At 33.5% G+C, this 14,952-nt stretch overlaps 1 protein-coding gene across 2 annotated transcripts; it reads right to left on the minus strand.

The window, feature by feature from the left end:
• Positions 1–5,490: 5,490 nt before the first annotated feature.
• Positions 5,491–13,920, minus strand: LOC112797349 (uncharacterized). Of its 2 annotated transcripts, XM_025840228.3 has the most exons (7): positions 13,832–13,920; positions 12,601–13,656; positions 11,895–12,053; positions 10,513–10,686; positions 10,323–10,382; positions 9,779–10,209; positions 5,491–8,772 (listed from the first exon to the last, which is right to left on the minus strand). In XM_025840228.3, exons 2-7 carry the CDS (start codon positions 13,634–13,636, stop codon positions 8,326–8,328), a joined length of 2,307 nt encoding a protein of 768 aa, XP_025696013.1. In that variant the 5' UTR covers positions 13,637–13,656; positions 13,832–13,920; the 3' UTR covers positions 5,491–8,325. The 2 variants fall into 2 exon arrangements, with proteins under 2 accessions (XP_025696013.1, XP_025696014.1); XM_025840229.3 differs by lacking the exon at positions 13,832–13,920 and having other exon boundaries at positions 12,601–13,823.
• Between the last annotated feature and the right edge of the window lie 1,032 nt (positions 13,921–14,952).

Genomic DNA, 14,952 nt, shown 5'->3' on the forward strand with positions numbered 1-14,952 from the left:
CACATATTCATCCATTAGTAGCTTAAATATTGAAACAAAAACAAATAAAAATGCTATTGATAATACAAAGAAATAGATACTATGTACTCCGGAGTTGTGAGAGCATAGATAATAACTTAAAATGATTTACTTTGCTAAAAATAAATACCTGTTAACTCCCTCCAAACAGGCACATAAGATGTTTATGTCTAACATGACCTATAGCCTCCACTTCAATTATGAATTCACTTTTCTTATTCTTTATTAAATAATTTCAAATTTCAATCACACAACAACTTCGCTTTAATAATTGAAAGAAAACAGTCTCAACTACTGTCTAGTGTTATAATGAAAGAAAGGTTGAAAGAAGCAAATCAAATAAAGTATCCTTACAATTTTTTAAGAAGTTTTTTTTACTGCCACCTCATTTCTATTGATCAACGTATAGAATGCTTCTTACCATTCTTGGAAATTCCTTCTTTCTTCATACATCAAACTAAAATCTCTCTGGTTTGAGATAGTTTGATCTACACTGATTAACATTGTTATGATCACAAAATAACACTCATATAAAAAGAAATATTCACAAAGATTAGGCTCTTAAAAAAGTTAAGTATATAAAAAATTACATGTTTGAAGAATGGATGCTATCATAGTGATCTAAATGGTGGAACTTCTTCTTATGAAGTGGTTTAGAATATACAAAACTAAATGCATAAAGTTAGACTCAAAAGTAAGAAACACAAGAAATGATAAGAAATGTAAATAATAACTCTTGTTTGCTACCTTGCTATGGCTACGAGCATTACCAAAATAATGTTGATTTTAGGAATTTTAGCATATAAAAGAGAACTAAAGTTAATTAGGAATATAATTAATCACATTAGTACGTACTACTAAGTAGATAATTATATTTATGCATTTAAATTATACTTTATACCAAAAATTCATTCTCTATACCATCAAAAGGATAAATGAATAAAACATGCAAATCCAAGACAATGCACTCATCTCCACCAACAACAAGAAGAGAAAATTTAAATCGACCAGTGTTTTAGAGAGGCAAGATTCAGAGCACTACCTCCAGAGAGAGCGACAGTGAAGGAGGTGCAATGAAGCAACCTAGGGTTCCTTCAAGTCTTCTTCGCGATTTGTCGTAGAATCGGATTCCACCGATTTTGCTTGCTTCTTCGGCGACTCGAACCGACGGTACTCAAACTGCTGCAAATCATGGTCCTTTCTCTTCCACAAAATGTCTAATGCGATCGTACTCAAAATTTAAACAGGAACGGATTGAGCATAACGGATTTACTCTGAAAGTTAGTTGCAGGAGCTAAGAAATTACGGATTTGGAGAAACTGATAAGAATGTTATTAGCGAGAGGGGTTGGTTGCAATGTTATCAAATTTGAATCAATTACAGGAGCTAACAAATAGGGAATTTGGAGAAAAAAATAGTGTGAGGAAGTTATCGTAAAAAATGGGTGAGTGGGCTACTAGTTACATTTAACATTACCGCTAAAAATTTCATTTATCTTATTATAAATGTTAGTTTGAATTTTGTTTAGTGAAGTAACTATCATTTTTAATTTAGAATAAAATTTAATTTTAATAAAAATATTAAATTGTAAATTTTATAACTTTAAATTATATTTTAAAAATTTTACATACAAATTAGAATTTAGAATTTTGACCCGTTGGATTTAAAAAAATGGCATCAATAAAAATTAAAATAAATAAACTTAAAACTTAAAAATTTGATACCTTTGAATTAAAAAAAATAAAAATGTTGTACATAGTTAAAAAATGAATTTCCATAAAGTTTATTTTATTTTATTTTTTTATTAAATTAATAAAATGTTAATAAATAGATAGAATAATAAAATGTAGTTATAAAACTAATATTCTGAATTTTAAGAGTTAGAACTTTGTTCATTAATATTGCACTAAATTAATAGTGAGTAATTAAATTAGTTATTATTCCAATCAATCATAGTTAATATTTTTTATTTTTTAGAATTAGCTAGAGTTATTTTATTAAAGATAAATATATACTTTTTTTGTACTCTTTTGATACTCTTTTTATAATTTTAACATTCATTTTTAATTGAATCATTTTATTTTATTACTAAAGTCTCTAAATTAATGCATAATGTGAAATTAAACACCGAAACTGTATTTGGCCAGAAAGAATACAAATAAAAAAAAGTGACAACTAAAAAATATAAATAGTAAAATTGTATGTATATGAATTAGTCTTTTTTTTATTATATTACAATATGATTTTTATAAAGTAATGAACAACACAACCACACAAAAAAAATTACTTTTAAATCAAGAAAGAAAAATTAAAAAAAGATTCGGAGATATGGCAGAGTATAATTTTTCAGCGGCAGCACTAAAAAGGAAGAAGGGAGAAAAAACTAACATTAGAGAATTGGAAAAGCCTGCATAAAAATTGAGAAAAAGTATAAACTGCATAAAAATATTTTGAAAGAGATGGAGAAAAACGCCAAATTAAAGACAAAAGTTTGAAGTGAAAATCGTTTGAATTCATCACGGTGACCATTAGGTCTGTGGTAAATGAGGAAAGTCATCTCAAGTTAGCCACGAACAAATAAAACCGTCGAAAAAATCCACAAAATTTAGCCACAGAGATACAAGACGTTGCAAGTGATTATCACGATCATATAATTTGCCACTATTTTCTATTCATGGGTATCTTCCCGTTGGTAATACCCGTATTTCTGGTAGTGTATAACAAGCAAATATAGCAAGTAAAGCAATAACAAGAACACACCGAGATTTTAACGTGGAAAACCCCCTCAACGTGAGAGGTAAAAACCACGGGTCGTCCAGACCAATGAAATAACTCCACTATAATCAAATGAGGTACAAGAGAGTCTCAAACAAAACACAAAAAAATGTGCAAATAACCAGCCAAAACATCAATGCACCAAAGCTCACAAATAATAGGCAAGAAGATGAAATATACCCAAAAAACAGAGCTGATGTCGAAGCCAATTTCTCCCTCTGCAGACCTCCAATTAAAATCTTCACCGTTCAGAATGAAGAACAAGATGTGAAGAATCTACAGTCCAAATTTCACGTCGATCCAACGGTGAAAGAATGAGAAACTGCCGTTCCAAAATTGCTGCTCTGTGTAAAACCGGGAAACCTAATTTCTCTCTTGCGAAACCAATTTCTCCTACTGCAAACCTCCAATCAACATCTTCACCGATCAGAATGAAGAACAAGATGATAAGAACACGCAGTTTAAATTTCAAGCCGATCCAACGGTGAACAACTGAGAAACTGCCATTTGAAATTTACTGCTTTGGGCAAAAATGGGAATTCTGTTTTTCCCTCTTCTCTCTCACTTGGTGGCTATTCTCTCTCTCTCAAAAAACCTCAAAAAACTAAATTAGGGTTGTGACACTAGGGTGAAAGAATACACCCCCAAAATGTTGGGCTTGGGCCTCACAAAGGAGAGAAAAACCCAACAAATCTCCCCCTTCTCGACTAGGTGGAGGCCCTCGCCATTCCGGCGATCAAACAACATGTTTCAAACTTTTCTCTTGACAATGCTTTTGTCATCATATCAGCACCATTGTCATCAGTGTGAACTTTCTCAAGTTCCAACAACTTAGAATCTAACACATCCCGTATCCAGTGATACCTAACATCGATATGTTTAGATCTTGGATGAAAAGTAGAATTCTTGGCAAGATGAATAGCACTTTGGCTATCACACAACAAGACATAACGGTCTTGCTTAAAACCAAGTGCTGCAAGAAACTTCTTCATCCACAACAACTCTTTACATGCTTCAGTTGCTGCAATAAACTCTGCCTCTGTGGTAGAAAGTGCAACACACTTTTGTAGCCTTGACTGCCATGAAATAGCTCCCCCTGCAAACTTGACCAAATAACCTGAAGTAGACTTTCGAGAATCAATATCTCCTGCCATGTCTGCATCAGTAAAGCCAACTAGCAAAGGTTTCTCACCACCAAAACTCAAACTCAAGTTAGTTGTACCTTTGAGATATCTCATAATCCATTTAACAGCATTCCAATGTTCTTTACCTGGATTAGAGAGAAAACGACTCACTGTACCAACCGCATGAGCAATGTCTGGTCTAGTACACACCATAGCATACATCAAGCTTCCAACAGCTGAGGCATAAGGAATTTCATCCATTGCTTGTTTCTCCTCATCAGTGGTTGGACACTGCTTGGTACTCAACTTAAAATGAGGAGCAAAAGAACTAGCAACACATTTGGCATCATTCATGCCAAACCTTTGAAGCACCTTCTTTATGTACTTCTCCTGTGACAAATAAAGCTTCTTGGAATCTCTATAACGAGTAATAGTCATGCCCAAAATCTGTTTGGCAGGACCCAAGTCCTTCATAGCAAAGAACCTGCTCAATTGTTTCTTCAACTCATTAATCCTCAAAGCATTCTTGCCCACAATCAAAATATCATCCACATAAAGCAAAAGAATGATAAAATCATCATCAGAAAATTTTTGCACAAATACACAATGATCTGAAGTTGTCTTACGGTAACCATGCTTCCCCATAACAGATTCAAACTTCTTGTACCACTGTCTTGGAGCTTGCTTCAACCCATAAAGACTCTTCTTAAGCTTGCACACAAAATCTTCCTTTCCTTTAACAAGAAAGCCCTCCGGTTGCTCCATGTAGATCTCCTTATCTAAATCACCATGAAGAAAAGCTGTCTTCACATCCATTTGCTCAATCTCCAAATCAAGAGATGCTGCTAATCCAAGCACAGCACGAATGGATGACATCCTCACAACAGGAGAAAAGATCTCCTCATAATCAACACCTTTTCTCTGGCTAAAACCTCTAACAACCAATCTAGCCTTATACCGAGGCATAGAATTGTGTTCTTCATTCTTGATTCTGAATACCCATTTGTTCTTCAAAACTCGCATACCCTTCGGTAGCTTCACCAACTCATAGGTATCATTCTCAAGCAAGGACTTCATTTCTTCTTGCATAGCTTTAAGCCATTGAGCTTTGCTTTCATCTTCAACAGCCTCTTCAAAGCATTCAGGTTCTCCCCCATCAGTCAACAAAACAAACTCATGTGGAGAATACCTTGATGAAGGCTTCCTCTCTCTTGTAGACCTTCTGAGTGCATTTGCAGGAATTTCCAAAGCTGGTTCTTCATCTTGATCATCATCACCAACTTCATCAAGTATCGGATCAACTGTTCCATCTTCACCTGCACTTGTATCATGCTCATTATTTTGAGCTTCAACTCTACCATCTTCTACCATAGGCATAGAGGGAGTAATATCCAGCTCAGAAAAATCATCACTAGGCTGAACCATTGGCTTCTCCGCATGATCAACATCCTTCAATGTTTGGTCTTCAACAAAGACAACATCTCTACTTCGAATCACCTTCTTGTTAACAGGATCATAAAACCTGTAACCAAACTCATCCATGCCATAGCCAATAAAAATACACTGCCTAGTCTTTACATCAAGTTTAGATCTCTCATCTTTAGGAATATGAACAAAAGCTTTACATCCAAAGACTCTTAAATGATCATAAGAAACATCATTACCTGACCATACCTTCTCTGGCACTTCAAATTGCAAGGGAACACATGGTGTCCGGTTCAAGACATGAACAACAGTGCTCAAAGCTTCACCCCAAAAGGATTTTGCCAATCCAGATTGTGACAACAAGCACCTAACTCTTTCAACCAGTGTTCTATTCATCCTTTCAGCCAAGCCATTCAACTGAGGAGTCTTTGGAGGAGTCTTCTGATGTCTTATACCATGCTCTTTACAATAAGCATCAAATGGACCTGAGTACTCACCACCATTGTCAGTACGAATGCATTTCAACTTCTTCCCAGTTTCTCTTTCAACAGAAGCTTGAAATTGCTTGAACACATTCAAAACTTGATCTTTGGTCTTCAAAGTGTAAACCCATAATTTTCTAGAATGATCATCAATAAAGGTTACAAAATAGATAGACCCTCCAAGTGTTCTTGTCTTCATCGGCCCACATACATCAGAATGCACCAAGTCAAGTATCTCCGGCTTCCTTGAAGGTGGATGGCTCTTAAAAGAGACCCTGTTTTGTTTTCCAGCAAAACAATGATTGCACTTTTGCAAAGCAACCTTACAACCAGATAAAAGATTCCTCTTGGATAACATATTCATGCCTTTCTCACTCATATGACATAATCTCTTATGCCATAAATCAGTTTCATCAACAAACTCAGCAGCATTAACAACATCTTTCACAATCTTTGCTTGAGTTAAATAAAGAGTAGAGTGTCTTGTACCTCTAGCAACAACCATGGAACCCTTGGTGAGCTTCCAGCTATCACGAGAAAATGAGCTATCCAAGTCTTCATCACACAACTTACCAACAGAAAGTAAGTTCAACCGAATATCCGGAACATGCTTCACACGCTTCAAAGTCAATTTGGTACCGTTGGAGGTTTCTAAACAAACCTGTCCAACACCAGCACATTTTGCAACACCTTGATGAGCCATTTTCACATCACCAAAATCACCAGGAGTATAGGACGTAAACAAATCCCTCCTAGATGTAACATGAATAGAAGCACCGCTATCAATCACCCAACTAGTGCTATTATCAACAAGGTTAACAGATTCAAACTCCTCAACAACAAGAAAATCATCATGAGTTACATTAACCTTGTCTTCCTTGTTACCATCATCTTTATTTGTGCTCTTGTCTTTACTTGCCTTGGCTTTCTCCTTCTTTAGCTGCCAACAAAATCTCTTCACATGTCCCTTTTGACCACAATGATGACATTCAATATTCTTATACTTTCCTCGAGACTTGCTTCTGCTTTGATCTCTACCTTTAGGACCTCGAATTTTGCTTCTTCCCCTAGACTCAGAAACAAGAACATCTGAATGTGTAGTCGATGTACCTTGTGACTTTCTTCTCATCTCTTCATTCAAAACACTACTCTTGGCAAGATCCATAGAGATTACACCATCAGGAGCAGAATTGGACAATGACATTCTGAGAATTCCCCACGAGTCTGGTAAGGAGCCAAGAAGTAACAATCCTTGAACCTCTTCATCAAACTTGATGCCCATGGAAGATAACTGATTCATAATTCCTTGGAAATTATTCAAGTGATCTGTCATTGATGTCCCATCTGTATACTTCAAAGCCAACAACTGCTTGATCAAAAACATCTTGTTATTCCCAGTTTTCCGAGCATACAACTGTTCAAGCTTAATCCAAAGGGTCCGAGCATGTGTCTCTCCAATAATATGGTTCAACACATTATCGTCAACCCACTGCCTAATATATCCACAGACTTGTCTATGCAACAAAATCCAATCATCATCAGACTTATCATTAGGCTTCTCTGTACCAAAAACTGGTTGATGAAAATTTTTGACATAAAGCAAATCTTCCATCTTTGACTTCCACAAATCATAATTAGGACCATTAAGAGTGATCATCCTACTAGTATTAGTATTAGCTTCCATTGTTCACAGAATCACAAGCCCAGAAAAATACCAACAAGCTCTGATGCCAGTATGAAAGAGCCTAGCAGCGGAAACGACAACAATGTCCAACACAAGAACAATATGGAAGCACTCACAACACAATATGGCAGCAACTATAACAAGCAAATATAGCAAGTAAAGCAATAACAAGAACACACCGAGATTTTAACGTGGAAAACCCCCTCAACGTGAGAGGTAAAAACCACGGGTCGTCCAGACCAATGAAATAACTCCACTATAATCAAATGAGGTACAAGAGAGTCTCAAACAAAACACAAAAAAATGTGCAAATAACCAGCCAAAACATCAATGCACCAAAGCTCACAAATAATAGGCAAGAAGATGAAATATACCCAAAAAACAGAGCTGATGTCGAAGCCAATTTCTCCCTCTGCAGACCTCCAATTAAAATCTTCACCGTTCAGAATGAAGAACAAGATGTGAAGAATCTACAGTCCAAATTTCACGTCGATCCAACGGTGAAAGAATGAGAAACTGCCGTTCCAAAATTGCTGCTCTGTGTAAAACCGGGAAACCTAATTTCTCTCTTGCGAAACCAATTTCTCCTACTGCAAACCTCCAATCAACATCTTCACCGATCAGAATGAAGAACAAGATGATAAGAACACGCAGTTTAAATTTCAAGCCGATCCAACGGTGAACAACTGAGAAACTGCCATTTGAAATTTACTGCTTTGGGCAAAAATGGGAATTCTGTTTTTCCCTCTTCTCTCTCACTTGGTGGCTATTCTCTCTCTCTCAAAAAACCTCAAAAAACTAAATTAGGGTTGTGACACTAGGGTGAAAGAATACACCCCAAAATGTTGGGCTTGGGCCTCACAAAGGAGAGAAAAACCCAACACTTGAGGGGCAAGCTTCTGAGAAAATCTTTTTCGGCATAACGCGATGTAAGGATTCCAATAAAGATTAAGACAGAAGAAGAGGAAGTAATGAGAGATACTGCATCAGCTAAAATGAAGATATTAAAAATAAAAGTGCTTTTTTTTAAGAAAATTGGTATGCCGGTATTTTGGTCATTTCCTCCCGGGACAGTGAAGGCTGCGGCAAACATAATGGTGATAATGAGAGTGCCCACAAGTGTGAAAGAACCTGCCGTATCTCTTGCCCATTTTTCTCCAGATTTCAACAGATCCTCATGATTTTTGGTAAATACTTCACGGGGCTTCTTGCAGTCAGCATTTTTTGCTTCTTTGCACTTGGGAGGCACTATTTCCGCCACCGCCTGCATCCAGTGACAAGCCATACTTTATGTCTCTCCAATTTTCTAAGAGATTTTTTTTTTTCGAGGACCGCTAGGACCAGCAAAATTTTAATATATGGATTTTTTATATAAATAAAACATATATTTTATATTTTAATAAGAGAGTCACTTAAATAAAAATATTAAAAATATTTTTTATAAAGATATTTTTTAATAATTAAAATTCAACACATATAATTGATTAAATTGAATTATTTTTATTAAAATTAGATCGGATAAATCAATTTAGCTAAGAAACTAATCAATTAAATTGTGAATCAGTTTAAATTAATAATTTTTTTATAGAAAATGACTATAATATTATTATAAAAAATAACTAAAATATCTTTATTTTATATATATATATATATATATATATATATATATATATATATTAATTTTAAAAATTCTAAATTCTAATCTTATAACAGCAAAGAAGTAAAGGACTAAAATTTAAGATTTTCAAAATTAATATATATAATAGAAATATTTTAGTTATTTTTTATAATAAGGATGTTGTAGTCATTTTTTAAAAAAATAATATTAATTTAGATAAGTTCAAAATTTGATTCACTATTTTTTCGATCAAATTAATTTATCTAACCTAATTTCGACAAAAATAACACGATTTAATTGATTATATGTGTTAAATTTTAATTATTAAAAAACATCATCAACAAAGACGTTTTAGACGTCTTTATCTTAATGGCTCCCATATTTTAATACACATAATATTGAGTGAACTATAACTCAAATGTCATAGTCTCTTCTCCTCACCTAGAGGACTAGAAGTGAGTCTCAAACTTGCGATTTCTTAGGTGAATATGAGGAGACTATGTCATTTGAACTATAACTCATTGACATCTGAGATATATCTTAATCTTTTCTGTATGTATGAAGTGTATTAAAAATGTGATTAAATATTTAAATACATAAATTTATTCAATATTATATATATCCAGGAGGAATGTGCAGTTAGTTTATTTACCATATACCAATGGAGTTCTCTTTGCATTTGCAGAGCAGCATTGGATCTACTGCCTAAGTCAGAAGAAGGACCTAACTCGGCTGCCAAGTGCAACATGTTATTGTTAAACACATCTAAACGGGATGCAAACATTTCTCTTCGCCCCCCAATTTCATGAATGAGTCTGAACACCTTCTCTTGACGATTCAAAATCGCATGAGAAAATATATCTCTTCTGTTTTTGTCCATGGCCCATAGAAGATTAGGGTTTGCATGCCTCATTGATTTAATGATCTCAATAATTCCAGACTTAGCTGCCTGTAACATTGTGTCGTAAGCTGAACACTCATGTATCCTTGCTTCACTTAAATCTGATATTCTCATGCTCAGGCATCTAAGAATCTCAAGTACTAAATGATGGTCCTTTTTCATATCGTATATTTTCTCACTTCCTGAAAGTGTTGAAAATTGAAAATCTTGAAAGGGCCTTAATTATTGATCTAGAGTTATTAGTTAGGTAATTACGTTGCTAGTTCTCACATAAGCCAAATGCAAAAGTACGTACCAGGAAGCTTTCGAAGTATTATAGTTTGAGCGACGTGTTTAACTTGTTCAAGAAGTGCGCCTAATAAAAAAATGGAAAAGAACATGCATGAGATTTCGCATTTTAAATTTTGAAGACAATAAATAATATGCATGTATATATATAAAGTATGAATTTACTCATACTTTAAAGTTGCTACGATTCAACTTACTTAATTGTTTTACGAGCAATAAGACTGAAATTGCCCTGAAGATTCTGCCCAAAGGGTGAGTTGCAATAAAATCTGCCCAGCTATTTGAAAATGAGTTCTCGTCTTCTGGTTCAGCATATAATAGGATCTTGATTCTTTTGTCATTAAGGACCATGTGTGCCTGTGGCTTCGTTGCTGTGTGAGAAAGAGATATAGATTAGTATAATTTGATAAAAATGGTATTTATTTTATTAACTCTTTTGTTACGTATTACAAGAAGAAATATTATAAATTTATCAATCCAATTTAGAAAGAATTAGTTTCATATTTAAATGGTTTATTTTAGTTGGACGAATTAATACTAAATACTATCTAAATAAATTACGTGTGATTAAACAAAGGGATATTGCATGCGTATTATGTAGGAACGAAATAAAAATAGAACAATGTTAGGGGCCAACAACTTTGGTGATTAGTAGCCATCAAATAGCCATCAATGATAATTTAATGGTGTGAAATTGGTATAAGATTTCATCCAATGACTCACCTTTCTCTGCTGATTACATGCTGTCCAAAATTTAATAAAAATGTTGATCCCTAAACTTTTACATAAAAATATTACAACATTTATTTGTTACTTTTGACTACTTTACTTGGTAGGTATACCGTGAACCATCCTAAGAAACATAGAGCAACTTTTATTTGAGAGTTGAAGAGTTGTGCCAATAAAAAAGTATACGTGCAAAAAAAAAGTTAACTGGTTTCTTTTTTTGTTGTGTGGAATGTTTGATTGAGAAGGAATGAAGTTGGCAGCCGAGGCTTAGGATCTGCTGCCTCGCAAGTAGCTGCACCCGGGTTCAAATCCTAGGAGAGGAAATATGAACCCTTAAATGAACTCATATAGTGTGTGTGAGTGTGTTGTGTGGGTGTGTAATACATGAGTAATGCCTAGAATTAGGGGTTGTCTAATCCATCTGACCAAAAAAAAAAAAAAAAAAAAAGAAGGAATGAAGTTGTATTTTAGGACAAGCCAGCAAAAGTGATAGATTGCATTGATAGGTTGATCATATACTCTAGAGAGTAAAGTGATAGCTAGTGCTATAGTTGTTGATAATTATCCCAGAAATAATTTCTGTCAAAAAAAAAAAAAACTATGCCAGAAATAACATAGGAATAGTTTAGGTGTTTTAATTCTTGTTACTTTATTATTTGTTATGGTTGGTCTGTATGCTTCTCCCACGTGTGTTGAACTTTCTTCTTTCTTTTCGTTTTTAAAAAAAAGTTGAGTGTCTTTATTTTGTTCCTTTAAACTTTTCGTTCTTTTGCAACATTATGTTAGTTAGCTATTAATTAAAGTAGTTTATTTTATAAGGAAACGGTTTTTAAGTCTAAAAGAAACTCACAATTATATATAAATTGCTGCCACCGACTAAGCTGGATACCACTGGGAAATGATGAAGGCATGTGAGCTAATGCATGTACCAATTGCTGAAGTTCTTTGGGGTTATTAGTCAGAGGTATCTCCTCATAACGTCGGTGTTGGAGCAGTAAGGCGGGAATATCTGAAAATGCATAGTATAGCTCAAGCGAAATAATAACAGATATTTAACTTCTTTTTCTCATCGAAACAATTGTGGTTAGTTTTCACTTATTTCCTAAGTTCACAAACTATTTTCTTTTAGTTTCACTCTGTTTTCTTTTTTTCTTTTGAAATAATTTTAACACCACTAACCCAAAACGAAAACAGGAGGGCGCAAGTCATTATGGACAAGTATAACTTTCAAACCAGTCAAACGAACACAAACAAATTGCACACCTAAGTCTAAAACACAAAAAACATAAAATTGTATTTTACAATTAAGAAAAAAAAATATTTATACTATTTTTGTGTATATCTCTTAATAATTATCAAAATTTTTATTTTTTTACTACATCTTTCCAATTATTTATAATAAAAAATACATATTAACATTTATCCAAAACAAATAATATACAATTGTATATAGGTTGTATTTATATAAAATTAATAATTAAAATTATTTAAAGATAATTTAATAATGACTTCTCACCTATTATCATCACAAGTAAAGTGTATAATATATCACTCACCAAATATTTCAGCAGAGATGCATCGTTTGAGAAGCATAAGGCAGTAGTGGCAACCGTCATCGAAGAGAACGTCAATGGGAGTTTGGGAGAAGAGATACCTAGTCATCTTTTTGTGACCACTCGCTGATGCTAAAAGTACCGGAATCTCCCCTCTGCCTTTGTTAACATCCTCATCCTCAACCCCATTCCCCTCCATTTTCTGATCATTTTCTTTATTACCATCGTCGTCGCCATCCTCCCCCTTTTTCTCGTTTGTTTCACCTTCTTTACCATCCTCATCAGTAGTAGTCTTGTTATCGGTTGATTCAGCATCCCCGTTTGTATCATTTTTAGGATCAGTTCTAGTTTTGCCGTCGTCATCACCGGCTTTGGTTTGGATGGTTAGCAGCTCCTTTCCTCCTTTACGAACCATCCTCTCTGCCATGTCTACATTGTCGGTTAATTTAGCAGCAAGAGCAAGAGCCGTGTATCCGCTTTTGTCTTGCATCTTCAGCAACCGTTTGTTCCCCATGCTAACCAACTCCTTTGCAATCTCCTCTTGTCCTGAAGCCACTGCAATGTGAAGTACCGTCCTCCCCGTAGAGGATGCAATTTCGAAAATATCATCAGGGTTACTGTTGATTGAAGATTTCGCTTCATCCCACTGGCCTCTCATCACATTATCGTGGAGACCATAATAAGATGCTTCACTACCGCCGTGTCCTTGCTCGATATCTGGGAACGCTCTAACGTCCTCGCTGAAGGAGATCTTCAAGTGATTCCATGCTTCTCTGGCTTTCTTGAATGTTCTTATTTTCGACAGATTCTCCGACCCACACGCTAGTTGAATGGCGTGTAAAGCCTTTGCGTTCTTCACTATCCACTCGTCATCTTTTTCACTATTATGATCTGGCGTTTTTGGATCAGCCTCAACAATTCCATGCCAGAGGCCTTGCCCTACAAGATAGTTCTCCACCAGAGCGCTCCAATTCTCGTAATTATCTTTTCTCAGTGCTTCAAGAACGATCCCTGTTGACGCAATACCAGTTCCTGCCATTGTTATACGTCTGATCTGTTCTGCTCATAAAACACAAGATCAATTGACGAAGCTACTTAATTAAAGCACTTTCGATGTTCAAAAATTGGGACTTATAAGAATTTCGAAATCAGTGAATTGATATAACATAAGATAATCAGAGATAGATCAGATGGTAACCATGACAATATATAATTAAGGGGAGAATGATAGTACCTTGGCCTCTTCACTTGGTTGATAACATGAGTGGTGTAGCAAGACTTGGTCCAACGGAAGTCTATCATGATAGGTATACTCGAAAAATTAATTATTAAATTAATTATTTATATTAAATAGATATGTTAAAAATATAAAATATATATAAAAAATAAATTAAATTATATATATTTATGATAAAAATTCACGTGCAAATATTTTTTTTATAAAACTGTTAATTGAAAATGATTTAACACGTTTGACTAAATTATTATCAAACTATTTTTAACTAGTAACTTTATATGAAAATAATTGCATGTGAGGATTCACATATATTTATATAGCATTATTTATGAATTCGATACTCAAAAGATTCAGCCATTAACAAAAAAATCTTTGAAAGATATTATCAATAAACAATTTCAGAATAATTTTAAAATACAACAAAAAAAATCAATAAATATTATGTTTTTGTAAGTAACAAAAAAATTTTATATTTAACAAATGGAGCAAAATTTGATCTATAAAATTTTTTAATTTTTAAAAAGAATATAGTTATTCACAATAACTTTTTTAAAAAATTTACTTGACAAAAAATTACCAAATTTTAAGAATAAAAAAATTCTTATTTTTTTAATAATTGTTGTAAAAATTTGTATTAACATTTGATTTCTAAAGTTATTTTTTTTAAATATATATTTTAAGGGGAGTGCTAGGTAAATAATGACCATCTACAACATGAACAACCACCAATCAAATAAAAATACATTATACTTTTAAATTACACACCTAAATTTTAATATTAAAATAATTATCCGTACACCTAGTAAAATATTTAGTATTTTCATTGTCTACCTATACTTTTTCATATTTTAATATCGAATTTTTTGGTTATATTTTTAAATCTTTCAAAAACTTATTTATCTTTAATATTTTTTGGAATTCGTTTATAAATTTTCAGATACCATTTTAAAACTTTACTTATATATAAATTCATAGTAATTGATTTGATAATTAATTTTGTGTGTATATATCATGCGAATTTTATATGGCAAACAATAATGAAATTAAAACAAAACATAAATGATAGTTTCAAATCTAATATTGAAAAGCAAAATTTACTCTTTTTATGAGTATCAGTT

This window comes from Arachis hypogaea, chromosome 4 (assembly GCF_003086295.3).
Source record: "Arachis hypogaea cultivar Tifrunner chromosome 4, arahy.Tifrunner.gnm2.J5K5, whole genome shotgun sequence".
Taxonomy (NCBI): Eukaryota; Viridiplantae; Streptophyta; class Magnoliopsida; order Fabales; family Fabaceae; genus Arachis; species Arachis hypogaea.

What these genes read in the sequence shown, in the direction of transcription:
- LOC112797349 (XM_025840228.3), bottom strand. Translation starts at nt 13,636, where the DNA reads ATGGCAGGAACTGGTATTGCGTCAACAGGGATCGTTCTTGAAGCACTG. An exon ending in GCAGCAATTTATATATAATT is followed by an intron (nt 10,687 to 11,894) that starts GTGAGTTTCTTT and finishes TTTCTCACACAG; the next exon opens with CAACGAAGCCACAGGCACAC. An exon ending in ATTGCTCGTAAAACAATTAA is followed by an intron (nt 10,383 to 10,512) that starts GTAAGTTGAATC and finishes TTTTTTTATTAG; the next exon opens with GCGCACTTCTTGAACAAGTT.